Here is an 18,866-nt window from a genome sequence, read left to right on the forward strand (position 1 = left end):
TTTTCAGTTAGTGTCTCTTGGGAATTCTGATAAGGAAGCATTTCCCTAAGTATAAAGTTGTTTTCTCATATAAAATTTATTTAGTTATAAAAATAATTACTAATGTGAAATGTTTATTCCAGAAATTTGCAGTGAAATTAGTTGTTTCAGTACATAATTTCCATCATGTTTCTAAAGCCTGATTTCTACAGTGTGTATGAATTTTACCCAGCATTCAATAATTTTATTTGAGTGGTCTCTTTGATTTATTTAAATTCTATTTGATAATCATATTTAATTGGTCTATTTGACTTATTTAAAATCTTACTATTATATGTCCCACTATTCTTATATTTTAGACTTCATTGTAATCAGTGATTCTACATCTTTTGATTATCATCATTCTGTTCTGTAAGACAAATATCCATGTGCCTCCATGCTTCTTTGCGTATTTTGGTATACATCTAGTTATTATGAGTAAGAAGACTAACAGTATCCTATAAGCTCATTGTTTCCTTAGAGGCCAAGAAAATCACCCTTGTGTTTGCTGACCTGGTCCTGAAAGTCCCTATGCATCATAAGCCAAGTCGCTTGTTTAGAAGCAAGTTATAGATACAAAAATATAGAAACAAAGGAGTAAGGCTTATATAGTAGAGACTCAACAGTCTTTACTGTTGAGTAATAGTTTTTACAATCTTTAAGATAAATTAATGCTTTTCTTGATTGCCTTATGTGATTTCAACACTTCCAAAATGTTACTGTGAATATCTAATACCATAGGTTATGAATCTGAACTTATTCAGAATATACCTTCCAATTTAGCTTTATTTCTTAACATTCAATCTAGGACATATATAATAGAAATGGTGTACATATGCTTCATGAATCCTTCATGTATTCCACTCCACATTATATACATCCAGACAGGACAGCTGCCAAAGCTGTTGGAGAAGTTTCATTTTAAACAGAGTTTTGTATAGTTGGGCATGCATGAACTTTTAGTTGATTATAACATGCAAATATGTAATAAGCCGAAGAATCACGGGCTGTGCTGTGATTACAAATTATTTAAATAATGGAGGATTATTCACTTTGTGTCACAAATAGTTCCAGTCTTCACAGTTAAAGGCATAACGATGAGTATAATCCTGAGAGATAAAGTCACTTCATTAAACAAGCTTCTCTGGTTTACTGTTTGCTTTATTTTGATGCCAGATTGAATAATGGGATTTTTAAAGGTAATTTAACAATGAAAGTATATTGCATTTATATCATCTTATAATTTTGCAATACTTCTACATTTGTAAAATATATAGATTGAGGTTATTATGATAAAAGTAGCGTATAATTTCAATGCTAATGTCAGGAAAATTAAAATGGTTCCAAAAAGTAATATTAGCATGTCATTAATCTGGAAAGTGGAAGGTAGCTATAATGTCATCAGATGTTGATAGTGTTTCCTAGCTAGCCAATCACCAGTAATTTTCATGGTAGCTTTATTCATTAGTGCACTGAAATTTATTCCTGACATGTACTTATAATATATGTTGTGTTGTTCTTTGAAAGTAGAAATGAGCATGAAGTTACAATATCATATACGCAGTCAGTAAAAGATTGAAATTAAGATTCTCTTATGTACTATCTTTGCAATGTTTGTGTCTTCCTCAAATTCATATGTTGAAATCATGATGCAATGGTATTAGGAGGTGGGACCTTCAAGAGGTAAAATCAAGAGAGTATAACCCTTAAGATGGGTTGAGTACCCTTATAGGAGGCAGGGGAAGTTTGCTTCCTCTCTTTTTCTCTCTCAGCCACATGAGGATACAGCAAGAAAGTGCCCATCTACAAGCCAGGAAGCAGAATCTCATCAGACAGTAGGTCTGCTGGTGCCTTGAACTTGTATTTCACAGCCTCCAGAACTGTGCGACATAAATATTTGTTGTTTAAACCACCTAGTCTGTAGTATTTGTTAAAGCAGACTGAACTAAGACAGGTGCCAATTTCTGTTTTTCTAAAGGAGTAATAAGGTATAATGTGGTCAGCCACAGAAAAGGCAATGAAAATATGGGAGATCTCTCTCTCCTGCTCAAACTACACATCCCATAAAATGAATATGTATTTAGTAAACAATGCAGACTTTTAGGATGCAGATAATGTAAGGAGGGCTAAGACTCCTCAACTGAGGCTTCATGTTTCCCAAATTGATGTTTTACTTTAGTAGAGTAGTAGATTTAATAGATTGTCTGAAACAGGAAATTCACGTGTTAAGCCAGAGGGGTTCTATACTCAAGTAAGTTTCAAAAATATTAAATGAAGTAGAATTAGCATATTTCTCTACTTATTGCATTATACTAAGCCTTTGTAGATTAATGACCATGCAGGTCTCCCAAATAATTTGATCAAGAAATATTTTACCCACTATATGTATGAACATCTTCATGAAGAATGTTCAGTGGAACATAGTTTAGGAAACATTTTTTTCAAAGAACTTGTTTTCTTTTTAAAACATCTGGATGCAGTGATAACAGAGAAATAAGAATAAAGAAATATATGTTTTCCCTTTGTCATAATGACATATGGAACAGTGCCTAAGAATCATTTTCTTACACATGCCTGGAAATTTTGTCTAAGGCACCATAATAGCAACTAGCTAGTCTGTCACTGGAAATTACCACCATATTAGTTTCTAATATGTGGCTTATTATAGGATTATTAGGCTTATTGTACATTCTTATTGCAGAGACTAGGTGACTTAGATATGCAAGCTATGGTTGGAGAGGATTTCAGATCTACTTTTTCCAAGGGTCAATGAGAGAAATTCCCTTTTCATTTACATAAATGAGAAACAAAATAATTTATTTAGCTCATAAATAAATAATTTATTAGCTCTAGTTACACATCTATATAATATCATCTGTTGCTACATGGTAGGATAGAGAATGAAGCCATGTAAAATCCCACAGAAAGTTATATTGAATGAATGTCTTCTAAAAAAATAGTGTAACTTTTCCCTTAATCTGAGCATCACACATGCACAAGTGGATTTTCTAAATAACATTTTGATTTGAGATTATATGAGTTTGCATATAACTTTGAAATCATGCTTTTGAACTTAATTTCTTGAATAGTTTATTTGTTCATCATTTCCTCCAACAAATATTTATCCATCAAACTATGTGCTTAGAATTATACTAGACACTCAGGATACAAAGATGCAAGTTATTCATTGACTTTTTTAAAAAACAAGTGGTAGGGCTGGAGATTATATCATTATACAATTAAATACATAAAGAAGTTCAAGTCTTGTAATAGTTTTTAACAATGAAATTTAAACTCCAAATACAGATGTGTAACATTAAATATTCTATCAAAATAATGAAGTAGCTAATAGCAATGCTGTCTGTGGACTCTGGTGATCAATTTGTATATTCAATGATATGTTAGGCTTCTACTGCGATACTTATAAAACCTCAGAAGTTCAAAAGTATTTTTCATTATTGCAATAAATTCATGTTTTATTTCTCCATTGCCAGTGACAAATTTGTGTCAAGCCATGTTTTACGTAATGCCTCTTTTCAAAATGTAAATTGTCACTCAAAGTGTGACATATTTATGTGATATTCAGTTAACGTTTATTGAAATACTTTCTTTAAATAAATATTAAAACAACTGCTAACAAACCCACATACTGGATTCTGGATGTTGTCTGTGTAATTGGTGATGCCAAAATCAGATTTACTTATTTTTAACTATAAATTGAATCAGCTATTATATTGTGGACAATTTCTTATCATGTAGCTACAACCACGGAGACAAGCAGATTTTTAAATTTAGCTCATTTTTGCAATGGCCTCCTTCTGTGAATTAGGTCAAGTAGATCAATTACTAAATCTTTCTAGAGATGAGAATATTGACATACCTCATAGGAGAACTGGGAGAGAAATACAAGCACTGTTTAAATGCTTGATATCTTAATATTCTCAATGTCATAGCTGGTATCACTTGATGACTGGAGGAGATTAGTTTCCTCCTGTGTTACATAGTATGTGATTGCCTCTGCACATGACAAGAGGTGCATATGGAACGTATGAAAATTCTTCATAGATGTGTGCTTTCTATACACATGTAAAAAGGCGAGCAATCATCTTATATATTGTGTTTGATAAATTGGCAGTTTCAGAAAAAATAGATCACAGGCACAATAATTCTCTTTACACAGCTTTTTCTTCTATTATCTATTATTACATTTAATAGATTTCCCTCTATAACAGAGATCTGTGTCTTTCTTTTACATTCAGTAATTTATGTAGGAGATCACATAAGAGAAATCTTAATAGAGCTGAATATCATAAGGGAAAATCTTTTCTTAGTTATCTAAATCTGAAATATGTTTACTGCTGTAGTTAATAAAAACAATCATGTGCAATAAACACTGAACTCCAAGGTGGTCATTTCATCTATATCAATGACTTTTTTTTACAGCAGTTGTTTTTATTTACTTATTTTATTTATTTATTTTTGTTTTACAGTAGGTCCTTGTTGGTTATCTATTTTAAATATAACAGTGTGTACATGTCAATTCCAAACTCCCAATCTAACCCTCTCCCCTCTTCTCCCCTGGTGACCATAGTTCATTCTCTAAGTCTGTGAGTCTGTTTCTGTTTCGTAAATAAGTTCATTTATATCACTTTTTTAGATTCTGCATATAAGCAATATCATATCATATTTGTCTTTCTCTGTCTGACTTACTTCACTTAGTATGATAATCTCCAGGTCCATCCATGTTGTTGAAAATGGCATTATATCATTCTTTTTAAAGGGCTGAGTAATATTCCACTGTGTATATGTACCACATCTTCTTTATTCATTCATCTGTTGATGGACATTTAGGTTGCTTCCATGTTTTGCTGTTGTAAACAGTGCTGCAATGAACATTGGGTGCATCCTTTTGAACCATGTCTTTTTTTTTTTCAGCAGGTGCTTTTAAATGTCTGTCTATTAAATTTGTTCCTGTTTCACAGATGAAATTATTTTCAATAATCTGTGTCCTTAAAAACATCTGCTTTCAAATTTATTAGAATATTATGAGACAGATAACAATGAGGTTTATTTTGTTATGATTTTAAAAGGAAATGCACTGTTTAGTAGCAATAAATGAAAGTTCTTGCCCCCATCTACAATCAGTTGCCCCATCTACTACTCCAATGGGTAGTAAACATACTCTGCAGTGAATTTGTGAATCATTAATCTGAAAGGCATTGAATAATGATACGTAAACCTAAAAGCATTCCATTTTCAGTTTTGGAATGTCACCAAAATTATTTTTGTATTTGAAATAATTCAATAAAATTTTTATCTTATAATTATTTTATCTCTTTCTATTTAAATTTTCCTGAAGTATAACAATTATTTCCACTTTACTTTTACCTGTATTTTCATAAATCTCTATAGGTTATTTGGCTAAATTCTGTTTTCCTAGTTTCTGATCTGATCACAGTTGGTAATAGTGAAATGTGAGGTTAGCTGTTAGATCATAGATTTTACTTTAATTTTTTGTCCATTAGTCATTAATTACTGATGGTGCAAATATATGCAATTTTAGCATTTTCTAAAGTTTTACTTTGAATTTAGCAATTTTGTCAAATAAAACCTTAAACTTTCATTGCTATTTATAATAGCTGCCATAGTGCTATCAAAGCATATGGTTGTTAAAACACATAGTTCATTTGTTTCTAAGAGCGAGATACTCTGTATCACAATCTTTAATGTGATTTCATTAAGAATTTTTGTTATATTGTTCTATGGCACTCATAATAATAGGTATGATCCTTTACATAACAAGGCAGAAACATACCTATCAGGAAGTCATGAAGCCACTGACCTCAAAGTCTTTCTTTTAATTGAAGTCTAGTTGATTTACAATATTATGTTAGTTTCAGGTATACAGCAAAGTGATTGTTATTTTTTTCAGACTATATTTCATTACAGGTTATTACAAGATATTGAATATAATTCCCTGTGCTATATAGTAAATCCTTGTTGCTCACCTATTTTATGTATAGTAGTTTGTATCTGTTAATCCCATACTCCTAATTTTTCCCTCCCTCGTTCTCCCTTTGGTAATCATAAGTTTGTTTTCTATGTTTGTGAGTCTGTTTCTGTTTTGTATATAGATTCATTTGTATTATTTTTACATTCCACATATAAGTGATATCATATACTATTTGAATTTCTCTGTCTGACTTACTTCACTCAGAATAATATTCTCTAGGTCCATCCATGTTCTTGCACATGGTAATATTTCATTCATTTTATGGCTGAGTAGTATTCCATTGTGTGTATATATATATATACTATGTGTATATATATTCCATTGTATGTATATATATTCCATTGTGTGTATACACACACACACACACACTCACACACACACACACAAAACACATTTTCTTAAGCCAGTCGTCTGTTGATGGGCACTTGGGTTGTTTCCATGTCTTGACTATTGAAGATAGTGCTGCTATGAACATTGAGGTACATGTATGTTTTCGAATTAGAGTTTTCATTTTTTTCTGGATAGATACCCAGGAGTGGGGTTGCTGGATCATTTGGTAGTTCTGTGTTTAATTTTTGGGGGGAACTGTTTTCCATGGTGGCTGCACCAATTTACATTACCAAAAACAGTGTAGGAGGGTTCCCTTTTCTCCATACCCTCTCCAGCTTTTATTATTTATAGACTTTTTGATGATAGCCATTCCGACTGGTATGAGGTGATACTTCATTGTGGTTTTGATTTGCATTTCTCTAATAATTAGAGATGTAAAGCATCTTTTCATGTGCCTTTTGGCCATCTATATGTCTTTGCAAAAATGCCTACTTAGGTTTTCTGCCCATTTTTTGATTAGATTGTTTGCTTTTTTGCTATTGAGTTGTATGAGCTGTTTGTAGATTTTGGTCATTAACCTTCTTTGTCACATTGTTTGCAAATATTTTCTCCCATTCCATAGGTTGTCTTTTCATTTTATTGATGGTTTCCTTTGCTGTGCAAAAGCTTTTAAGTTTGATTAATGTCCATTTATTTATTTTACTGACCTCAGAGTTTTTATGCCTTAGTCTCCATGGAGTGGCTATTCTGAATATACCTAGATTTTGACTTCCAAAATCTTAGAGCCTCCTGCCTCATATAGCTATTTTGGAAGACTGTAAGACAGACTTAATATTTCCTTTCTAGCACTTATCACAAACTTGACATTATATTATATTAATTATATTATATTATATCATATTAATTTTATGATTGTATGCCACCTATGATAGCATGTTAAATATAGGTATACTTTAAGAAACATGCAGTTGTCTTTATTGTTCACTGTTGAGTCTCCAGAGCATATGGTGATCAATGTAATTGTTGAATGAATGAATAAATAAATGAATGTGTGGTAGGAAGAGAAACATTTCCTCATTTATAAGAGTATGGATTTAGATCCTTGGGATTGTCGCAAAAGAGCTATGATCACCAGACCTCCTCAGTTATACCTTAAATGTGCTTCTCATAGAAAATATCATATATATTAATTACATATTACCTATGTTGATAGCTTTTTGTGAGACTTATGACCTAGGAGCCCAACCTCTTTTAATAAAAGCTTTTTATTATGGGATATTATTTCCAAGATTCAGATAGGTTAGTTACAAATAATATGGGAGTGCTACCTTTTCATAAGCTAAACTGCCTAAACCCATGTTATCCAAATCAGTTGCTAATAAATTGCCATAAAATGACTATATGCCCTTAAAATTAAATATTAATACACTATTTGTTTGCAGCCTTCCTGAGTTTCTACATGACATACCAGCCATTCTTCTCTTATTAATAATTGAAATTACATGAACTTGAAGTTCAAATACTGTGCACAGTTTACTTCAGATCATTTAAGATTTTAATTCAGTTTATTAATTTGTTAATTTCAGACATACCTATTCACTTAGCTCGTTCTGCCTTTTAAAATTATTATTGACAAGTTGATGTTTGAATTTGTTTTCCTAGGTAAACTTTTCAGGAAAAAGCCAAATAAAAGCTTGAAGTATTCATGATATATTTTAACATTTTATGTAATGTGAAACTGTTTAATATATACCATCTTAAAAGTGGAATAACAACAAATATATAAGCAGTTATTATATGTACATTTTCTTTTTTGTTTTTAAATTATGTTCATTATAATATTTTTCTAAGAAATACCTTTTTGTTTAAATCATAAACTTCTCTGTCAACATTTTACTAATGTACTTTTGATTTTTCCAGTCTCTATGTCATTTCTTGTGCGCTTGGATATTTTTTAAAGAATAAATGAAGAAAGAATCCATATTTTTTCTTTCTTTCCTTTTTGAAAAAAAATTACTGACTGCAACATTAAAGAAAAAAATATGAATTGTTTTTCCAGGTGAAAAAAATCTCCTCTTTACCATTCATATTTAGTGTTGTAAGCAGATGCTCAATTGTCTACAAATTTCCCTGCGGAAGTACTCATATAAACTTGAAAGTTTTCATCTCTATATTTCTCAAGTGATTTTGTTTCACAAATTGAATTTGAGCCCATAAATACTTGTACTATTCTATGGGCAATAAAGTAATTGACTTCAGCTTTATTTCATACATAGAAAATTAATTGACTCATTTCTAGCAATATTGCTACATCATACTCATGAATTTTAAAGATGCTTTAAACAGCTCAAACACCTATTTGATGCAATCCTTTTTTCCACTAACATACTATTGAGGAAATGTAACAAGATTGTTAATTCAAATGATTTTTGCTGAAAGTTGATACATTTTGTCATATTTATTTTACTAAAAAACATAGCTATTAAAGAGATTGAATTTCTGAAACAGAAACTACTACTACATATTTCTTTCTTTTTAAACCATTTTGCCTTGTGGTTGTGCATAAAAACTGAGCTACTTCTCTTGGTCAATGGACTTGTGTGGTCTTGATCAAAAAGTCAGTAAACTGACCAAGGAAGGTTGGGTGCTAGAATTCTACAAGAAAGGCCCACAATTTTATCTTTTGAAACATAAATACCTAGTTCATTATATAACGAAACATTTTCTCTTTTGTTGGTTAAAATGACCTCATGTGCCAGTATATTTTATGCATTAAAATTTTAACCCTTCAAAAGGAGCAAATGTTAATTAATAACAGGGACTTCCGATCTTAGACGTTAATTTGGCACTAATTAGTGTATCAATCTCTCTGGATCTCAGTTTACTCCTCTGCAAAATGATGTGGCTGTGTTCTGTATGATTATGTCACGCATATAGTGTGTAATGAGAAAATTAATCTTCTCAAATGTAGGTTGACTAGCTGTAGGTTGGACCTATTCTTCCTGTATTGTATTATAGTCTTGAGGTTTTCACACATTCCATGATTACCTTTGAATTACAATAAAATTTCTTTCAAAGCATTATGACCCAAGGTAAAATTTGGTCTTCTACTTAACTCTCACTGTTTAAGCATTTGGGCAGCCACTGGGCAAGCAGGTGGACTAGGCACTCATAATTGTGTTCAACATGCACTGGTCTTAATAATACAGTATGTCTTTCTAATGAGGAATGGCCTCTAGTGGACAGTAACACATCAAAGGTAGTAAGAGCAAACAAAAAAGTCCACCCCAACAATAATAGGATTCCTCACTTTTTCTGCCATTAATCATGTTCCTAAGTCACTTATTCTTTAAGGATTTTTCTGGTTCATTTTCTCTCAGAGGAATTGCCCTGGATTGAATGTATTAGGTAATGGCAAACTTCTGCATGCACACACAGACAAATGAGCTCAATTGTACATGCAGCAGGGAGGAAAAACATAATGATTTTATGTAAACACAGCAAGTCTTATAAAGTATTATGGGGAAGAATATTCATAATAGTTTATCATGCACATGGGAAAAATGAGAAAATAAGCAATTCATTTAGGTTCTTATTTGAGTATATTTTACCTACTTTTAATCAAAATTAAAATTAGGTGGCAAAATTGAAAAAAATGAAATACTGAAACTAAAAATCTGATATTAAAAATATTAATTACTATAAAAAACTGGACATTAATAGAAAGAAAAACAAAAGATCTTTGGTGTGTTTGAAGTTTCTGATTTTTTATATTGTATTTCATTTGATTCTTGCAAGATCAGGAAGCTTCCAGAAATTCTAGACTTTAGGTAAACATATGATGCAGTAGCAATTGGAATGTTTTGCTCACTAGTTAAAATGGGTAAAATGCCCAACTTTCGAATTTGAGCACATAGTCAAACTCTTTCCCAGGCAATTTCTAAGATCATGGAGAGGTACTACTGTTTTAAGAACAACAGTAATTAGTAATTTGAGGTCAGGATATCTTCAGTGAAGTTAGCAAACACACTACACACACACAAAGAAAATAAAAAATAAATGATATCTAACAATATTTTGAATAAAATGAGAAGCCTAGAATTAGTTTCTTTTGGAGCGTTTCAAAATGCATTATACAAATATTGTGATATTAAAGGATAATGGACAGTTATCCCTATATTCAAATAAGCATTTATGTGGTAAACAAGGTTTGTTACAAAGTTATGCTTTGGACACTTCAGAGTAAAGCTGGGAGCAGTTGATTCCTAGCTATATTGTAACATCGCTCTGCCAAAGAAAATCATTAAGATGGTCCTAATGTTGTTTGACTGGAATAGGGGAGAAGGTATAGTGCCACTAACTGATATGCTACATCCTGGGCTTTTAATTTGTATCGAATGTTGAAGAAGGCTAGTGAGTGAAAAATAAAAACTGATATGTTAAAACATTTCATGCTAAAAAATATCTAACATATCTAAACTAAGCTGTAAGTTATAACTGGGAAAACGTAATGCTAAAGAAAAAGAGTTCTATAGGTTAATATGCAAAACTAAACTAAAAATAATTGTATGATTGGAATAAGCAAATGTCTTAAAATAAATTTTCTAGAGGTTTTTACTGAAGACTAATTTTCAAAAATATGAACTTATAAACTTTCCTTTATTTGAATATATAAAGTTCAGACAATTTATAAAATTTATTTTTCTTCAAACAAAAACAAAAGGCAAATCATATAGTCATTTATTTACCATGTTTGAATTATTTCAGATTTCATATTAACATATACCTCTGGACTTAGGAGGGATATGTATGTGTTTGATATTAATTCATTCATTATAAAATATTTACTGAGTGCTCTACTCTGTGTCCTGTGGTGTCAGACTCTGAGGTATATTAGAGAAAAAGAAAATTGTCTTTTCCTTCATATCCATGTTTAGAGTATTAAGTTATATATAGGGAAAGAGAGAGAGAGAGAAAAGAAAGAAAGAAAGAAAGAAAAAAGAGAGAAAGAGAAAGAAAGAGAGAAAGAAAGAAAGAAAAGAAAGAAAAAAAGAAAGAGAAAGAAAAAGAAAAAGAAAGAAAGAAAGAAAAAGAAAGAAAGGATTAAAATTCATGGTTACATCATGTCTGAAAAAAAAATGTGAATTTAGTATCAACAGAGTGGAGTAGCAATCAACGCAGTGAATCAAGGAATCCCACACGCAAACCCAGACTTCAAGGACAGAAACATGCTAATAAGAAGGTAGAGGTACAGACAGGCAGAGGGGATGCTCAGATGGTATCACGGTGGTATTTTGTGAGCTTGGGAAAATCTGGTCTTCGGTTTTCTCATTTCTAAAATGAACAATAGGACCAGGTCTTTTAAGGCCACTTCTGATGTTTTATACTGGATATTAGATGACTGGGATAGAGAGTTTCAGTTCTCACTCGAGATTATGGTAATCAGTATGCCAGTGGTTAAGTCTTCGTTTATACATCTAGATACTATAAGAGCTGGGACTAATTCTAGAGCTTCAGGCTGGTAATCTTTCCTCTGTACAAGACCAGTCAAGTATTTATATGCAGGGCTCTACTACAAAGTTTCTGACCACTGTACTTTAGCCTTAATAAATTAATCTCTGTATAGATGCATAATAATGAAAACAGAACTAGATAATAGGCACCCCCATAACTTGAAAGGTCAAAATTGACTCCGTTTGCTTGATGATTCTTTATGTGTATTTGGGGACACAATGTAAGGGGAGATTTTACTTTAGGCTGTGTCTCCTGAATCAGTGTTTTAAGTTGTGAAAGCAAAAGAAGTGATGTATAGGCTAGGGGATTGAAAATGAAATCAATGCTAACAAGAGGCAATAGGAGCTTGGGGCAAGAAACCTAACAGGGCAATGAGAGGCAGGCAGGGAGAAAATAGTTCTTAATGGCTTTGGGTAGGGTAAGTGGGTAACTCCATTATACACATATGGATATGAAAATAAGTCTTTTTTCTTTTGCACTTCTCTGATCAATGTGGCTGATTTGTGATGCCTGGCCAAGCATGGGATTAGAATGCAACTGACTTGGAGTTCTCAGTGGCCAGTGGGAAAAGGAGCAAGCCCAAGCATTTGAGAGAGAAATCAAGCCAGCCCAAGCTGAGTGTGTAACCAGTTCTTTAATATTAAGGCAAAGAAATAGGAATGAGGAGGAAGCAAACACAAAGAAAAAGGCTCAGAGGGTGGGTCTTGAGGAGTAGCCAGACCTGAAGAACAGAGCTACACCAACTATATTATGTTCAGTGACTATGCCTCCAAAAGGTCCAGGCACCTCGTTTGTAGTAGTCAGCAAATATTTTATTAAACCATGGGATCATAGGAATTCCAACAAAATTAAACTGAAAATATTGTGTTTTCTGTCTGTGCCCTTCATTAAATTACGGTAATCTCATTGACATGACATTTGCAAAAGCATCTAGGAATATACCTGCTGTGATCTTAAGTTCTTGATGAGTATTACTTTCTGTTCATCTCCTTGTTTCTTCTTCCTAAATAAGATATTTGCTGAGAACAGCAGGATGTCTCCTTTGTATTAAAAGGGAAGAAAACTTTGAAGAATTCAACGTTTTATTTCAGCAGGTCAATCTAAAATAAATGAAATATTTTTGCTTGTTTCTTAATGTATTTGTCTAAATAGGAGCAGATATTTATTGGAAATGTGTATATATTACCTTTCTGATTCTCTGAATGGCTTATAGCCATAATTATTTAAATTAAAGTCCTCCTATTCATGCATTAGAAATAGAAAATGTGAGCCTTCATTTATATTTTGGACACTTGAAGAGAAAAATAAATAAAATCCCACCATGGTAAATCCTAACATCAAAGAAAATTACAGTTTTTCCTCTTCTTAATTGAGAATATTCAGAGAAGTAATATGCCTATGCACATACTTTGAAATTATCACCCAAAGCAGTAACTATTAAGCTGTCTTGTCAAGTGCTGCTTGGCTTGCATTTTTAATAATATCTGTGGTACCTTGGACTTTGTACAAAGACTGTGAATTGCTTGCCTTATAATCTTGGAAGATGCTTCTATTCCAATTCCTTTTACTTGTCCAATTCCTTTGACTTGCTAGCAGGATCCTATTGGAATATGTGATGCAGAAATGAGTCTTCTATAAATGATTTAAGGCCAAGGATTTGAAATATGTTTCTATTTTAGATTTGAGGACTATTATAAAAGAAGAGAATCGAAAACAGAGATAACGTAGCATTTTGGTTTTCCTTTTTCAGAGAAGAGTTTTTTGATCCTCTTTTCCAATTTACTAATGCAAAGAAAATACATTTAATTAATCTTCTTACAGTAAGTTGATCATTTTTGTTGTTTTCATTTGGTTAGCTGAGGTGCTTGTTTCCATGAAATATTAATCATGACATTCATTAAGCGTTTATAATAAACATATTGATACCTGGATGGCTTCAGGAAGAAACTGTAAGTAGTTTAATGAGAGAGAAAGCTGGTTTAGAAAATCAGAGGCTAGGTACAATTTAGATAAATTTTGGGAGAGGACAAAAGTGAGATTAAATGAATGAACTAAGGTTTCATGTAACACCCTAATGTGAAAGTTGTTAGGTAAGATACAACCTTGATGTCTCTGTGATTTTAAGGAGCTCAGCATTTTTCCCTCATTAACACCTTTTACTTCTGTCTGTCTGATGGCAGCTAAAACTCTGAGAGGGGCCATCTGAGGTATATGATTTATGTGCATCCCTTGTGATGCCACATTTTCATATCTTTGTCATTTCAACAAAATCAAAAAATAATGCTCCATTTAATTTCATGTCTAACTAAATGAGGTTCTGTGAAGTTAATACTTAATGTCTGAAATCACATTCTGCTTTTATTGAAAGCCACTGTGTATGGTTACATTGCTCTGTGTGTTTCAGGACAATTTTTAAAGATTTAAAACTATATGTAGTTTTATTCACACAGATTGTAGACAGGTTTTTAAAATTTCTTATTATAATAACCTTTATGAAGAAGAAAAATCTGGTTTTACACTGTTTAGAAAGTGGTGTGGTGCATTGACATTCTCAAAACCGTAGTATTTTACTAGGAAAGAGATAGGTTTAGATCTCTTCTTTGGCTGAATAGTATTTTGGAAGCTATATAAATCATACTTAATTTTTCTACATCCTGTGTATATTCAGAACTTCTAAGGTCATTGTGCATAAAATAATGCATTTGTAAGAAAGAATAATGCATTCCCAGGATATGTATAACAAAAAAATCTCAGTATTTGAAATGACAAGGCTCTCAGTATTACTAATCTAAAATTTTTATCTCTATTTTCTGTCTGTCTCTAGGTTTATATTTGTGAATAAATGTATGAATTAACAGTTATCCAACTATAAAAGATTCCTAACCAGATTGGTTCAATGAAATAAACATTTATTATTAATTTTAAACTGATGAATTTTCTTTCAAGTTTTATTACATTGTTGTGTTATTTGTAACCTGCCAGGGTTAAATAAATGTGGATTCACGTTACATTTTTATCCCTTCTTTTCCACATTTACTGCTTTTTTTCTCGTCATTTAAAAAAAATTGTACTTCCTTTTGTCTTTCAAACTTTATCTACCCTTTTTCTTTCAAACTTATTTCCAAATATATATACTTGCCTTTCACTGCTTCTTGTTAGTCACATCCATACTGAATTTTCTTTTACTGTTACCCTGAAATACATGATTTTTTTCTGGGGAATATCATTTACATGTCTGTATGCTTGAGTTACATTGGAGACAATGACTAATACTTTACTTAATTTAAAAAGGGAAATAATTAAAAAAAATTTTCACGGTATAGCTCCTTCTCTCAATACTGTATATTGAGGAAGCAGAAATTTTACACCTGAATTAGTTTTCTTTGACTATTTTTGCTGGTTATTTTCTAATTGTCTTTTAATTTTTTTGTCCTTCTATTATATTACACAGTGGGAAGAGATTGGTGAAGTTGATGAAAATTATGCCCCTATCCACACATACCAAGTATGCAAAGTTATGGAACAGAATCAAAATAACTGGCTTTTGACCAGTTGGATCTCCAACGAAGGTGCTTCCAGAATCTTCATAGAACTCAAGTTTACTCTGCGGGACTGCAACAGTCTTCCTGGAGGGCTGGGGACCTGTAAGGAAACTTTCAACATGTATTACTTTGAGTCAGATGAGAATGGGAGAAACATCAAGGAAAACCAGTACATCAAAATTGATACCATTGCTGCCGATGAAAGCTTTACAGAACTTGATCTTGGTGACCGTGTCATGAAACTGAATACAGAGGTCAGAGATGTAGGACCTCTAAGCAAAAAGGGATTTTATCTCGCTTTTCAAGATGTGGGTGCTTGCATTGCTCTCGTTTCCGTTCGTGTCTACTATAAAAAATGCCCTTCTGTGGTACGACACTTGGCTGTCTTCCCTGACACAATCACTGGAGCTGATTCTTCACAGTTGCTTGAAGTGTCGGGCTCCTGTGTCAACCATTCTGTGACAGATGAACCACCCAAAATGCACTGCAGCGCTGAAGGGGAGTGGCTGGTGCCCATTGGGAAATGCATGTGCAAGGCAGGATTTGAAGAGAAAAACGGCACCTGTCAAGGTAAGAGTTTACCTTTGGATCTGCAGGGGTTGTCTGCTTCATTTGGATCATGTATATGTATTTCTTCCAGTGATTATGAGCAAACGACCTTTTACTTTGCTAATTTATGGAGATTATTTCTCTTCAAGTTTGATTTCTTTCTTCTCAGAATTTTAAAACTTCTGGCAATGATGAAAGATTTAATGTAATATTTTATTGGATATACATAATTATCAGAGAGTGTCTTATTGCAGTGTAATATTTCATATTCATTTTGCTTTCAGAAGTTTTATTTTTGGACAGCTCAGATCAAGGGATTATTTCTTTGTATATAACTTTCTTTGTATGATTAGTGTCTGCTACTTTATTGCTACTTTATCTCCATGAAGAGAAAATAGTACTCTTTACTCGTTATATGAAATTCAAATGTAAACCTTCGATGAGACTTGTTTTGGCATGCTTTTAACTGCCTTTTAAAATTTCTTCAGATATAAGTTCAGCCACATGAACTTCATTGGAAAATATGTGTAAGGTGACAGGACTTAGTTTACTGTGTTGTTTACATATGATGGCTATTACATGCTTGCTTTTAAGAATTTCCAGGTCAATTTTAAATGAATAATAAGTAGAACCCAAGCAAATAACTGTTTGGAGATAGAGCCAATACAGAAAGGTCATTTCAAAGCAATTTGCACTTGGAAATTTTTTTGTTTTAATTTTTCTTTTAAATTGAAACTTGATCATGCATGCCTCCTTCTTCATCTGAAAATACCCTCATTTTGCCCACAGTGTGGTGAGTTGCCCTTTTAAACTTGGATCTTTATCAATAGCTTTTTGGAACAGGATAGTACTTTATGCAAAGTGAAGAACAGCTTATGAAGAAGAAAACACGTTTTCCTTAAAAGAGGAAAAACCCATCCTTATGAACCTGAACTTGTTTTCACCATGATGTGTACATTCCAAATAGGTAATGAGAGTTAATGTGTATTAACTGAGGAGAAAACCAAATGCTAAGAAGTCCCCTAATCCCACTGGTAGCTTCAGATGCATTTTTTTTTTCTAAATCCAGTATATAATGTGGATCAAACTTGCTCAGTTTGTTCAGGCCTGACTGTAGATTGACCGTAGATCCAGGGAAACAAAACTAGGAAATGTCCTGTAAATCATACTGACTTTGCTTAATTATTTCTCTCTAGAAACACATTGCACCATATTTAAACTTCCTTTTTCAGCATCACCTCATATTTGTATACCATCTACAATCAAGTGCATGATTATTTCTCCATGTGATCTACAACTCTCTATTCCTTTATATGTATATGTAAAGTTTTATTAAATCTAAATTATGTTTCAGATAAGCTTTTAAGTTTGTCAAGGAAATGAATCAGATTTTATTTAGGTTTGGATTTAAAGGAAAGTTCTAACTAACATTAACTTAACTTTTCTTTTTGAGCAGCCTTCTTGGTATAAGGTGAAGATATATGTAATTGTAGAATCAGAAGTGGGAGTTAAATATAATCCATTGAATACACTGTATTCTTTTCCCTAAAATATTTACAATATGAATCTTATTATTTCTAAGAATTTGTTTACTATTATTATAAAGCAGCATGCTTGATTTGGTTATTTGTTTATATCCTTTTAGCGAATGATAATGTGGTAGCTTTAGTTCAAACACAGTGACTTTTGTCTTCGTCCGTATCCACACAGAGTATAAAGGACCTTTGCATTTAGAGGATAATTTTTGATTGTTACTGGGCTTAAAATATTCTGCAGGTGCTTATCATGAAAACATCTTGGGGAAGTAGTGTTCTGACAGGATGTTTTTTAGTGCATGCATTTACTGCAACTTCCTATTCTCGTACTCTTACTAATTGAGGAGTAGAGACCTGAGAGAAAGAGGGACGAACTGGAGAGGCTACCTTGGAGGAAACATCAATAAATGTGTTTACTACCCTACTCTGGAAGGAGGAACAAAGGCTGTGGGTCATGAAGGCTGTAGACACAGCACCAGAAGTTGTTCTACACAGTGCAGTCTATATGAATAGTGCCTCTTGGTGTTTTCCCATGTACAAATGATATGTGGCCGCTCTAGGAGGAATTTCAAATGTTTATTCTATAAATAACATATCTTATTGAATGAATAAATAAATGTTGAAGGTTTGTTTTGGAGAATTAAGGCATCACAGATAGTCCCACATAAATAAATATATGCATTTAAACCTATATATTATATGTACATGCAAATGTAAATGTATGTATGTGTGTAAGTGTGCGTATCATATACAATTCCTCCATAACTCTTAACTCATTCTATGGTTTTAATGTACTGTCCCCAAACCTTTAAGTAGGGACGTTGATGTTTTGGAGCTATCCTTGATAGGCCAGAAATCTAGGAATCATTCTTGACATCTCCTTCTTACCCACCTCCCACTTTCAATCCATCCCAAAGTATTTATAGAAACTACCACGCAATTATCTCATAAAATCACCCACTTCTCTCTGTTTCCTTTTTCCTCCAATCTATAAGCATATCTTGTCGTAACTTTATTTTTAAATATAATGAATGACTTTTTATGTAGTTTTGGTTTTTGAGCCATGTGAGTGTATCATCTCTACAAAAATGCAAATCTGGTAGTTGCACACACCCATCCTCCTCAGTCCCTGCCTAGTCCCAACACACTTACTTTAGACTCTTCAATGGTTTCCTTTAAAATAAAGTTGTTAAAGTAGCCTAAGATCCTGCATGACTTTGCGCCTGTTAGCTCTCTAGACACATCTTAAACTATGCACTAGTCACACTGGCTCGCTTTTAGTTTCTCAAAGGCTCACTTTCATTACTTGTTCTTCTATGATTCTGTTCCCTTCCCCTGAAAAATTCTTTTACCTCCCTTATGCCT

General features: G+C 32.5%; 1 protein-coding gene across 4 annotated transcripts in view; it reads left to right on the forward strand.

The window, feature by feature from the left end:
- Positions 1-18,866, forward strand: part of EPHA5 (EPH receptor A5) — a 314,725-nt gene that overhangs the window by 40,320 nt on the left and 255,539 nt on the right. For all 4 annotated transcript variants that reach the window (XM_024768966.1, XM_024768968.1, XM_024768967.1 and 1 more), the window contains exon 3: positions 15,327-15,987. In XM_024768966.1, the coding sequence (XP_024624734.1) occupies positions 15,327-15,987 (661 nt within the window). The remainder of the gene's footprint in view (positions 1-15,326; positions 15,988-18,866) is intronic.

The sequence above is a fragment of the Neophocaena asiaeorientalis genome, unplaced genomic scaffold (genome assembly GCF_003031525.2).
Source record: "Neophocaena asiaeorientalis asiaeorientalis breed wild unplaced genomic scaffold, Neophocaena_asiaeorientalis_V1.1 scaffold48, whole genome shotgun sequence".
In the NCBI taxonomy this organism is placed as follows: Eukaryota; Metazoa; Chordata; class Mammalia; order Artiodactyla; family Phocoenidae; genus Neophocaena; species Neophocaena asiaeorientalis.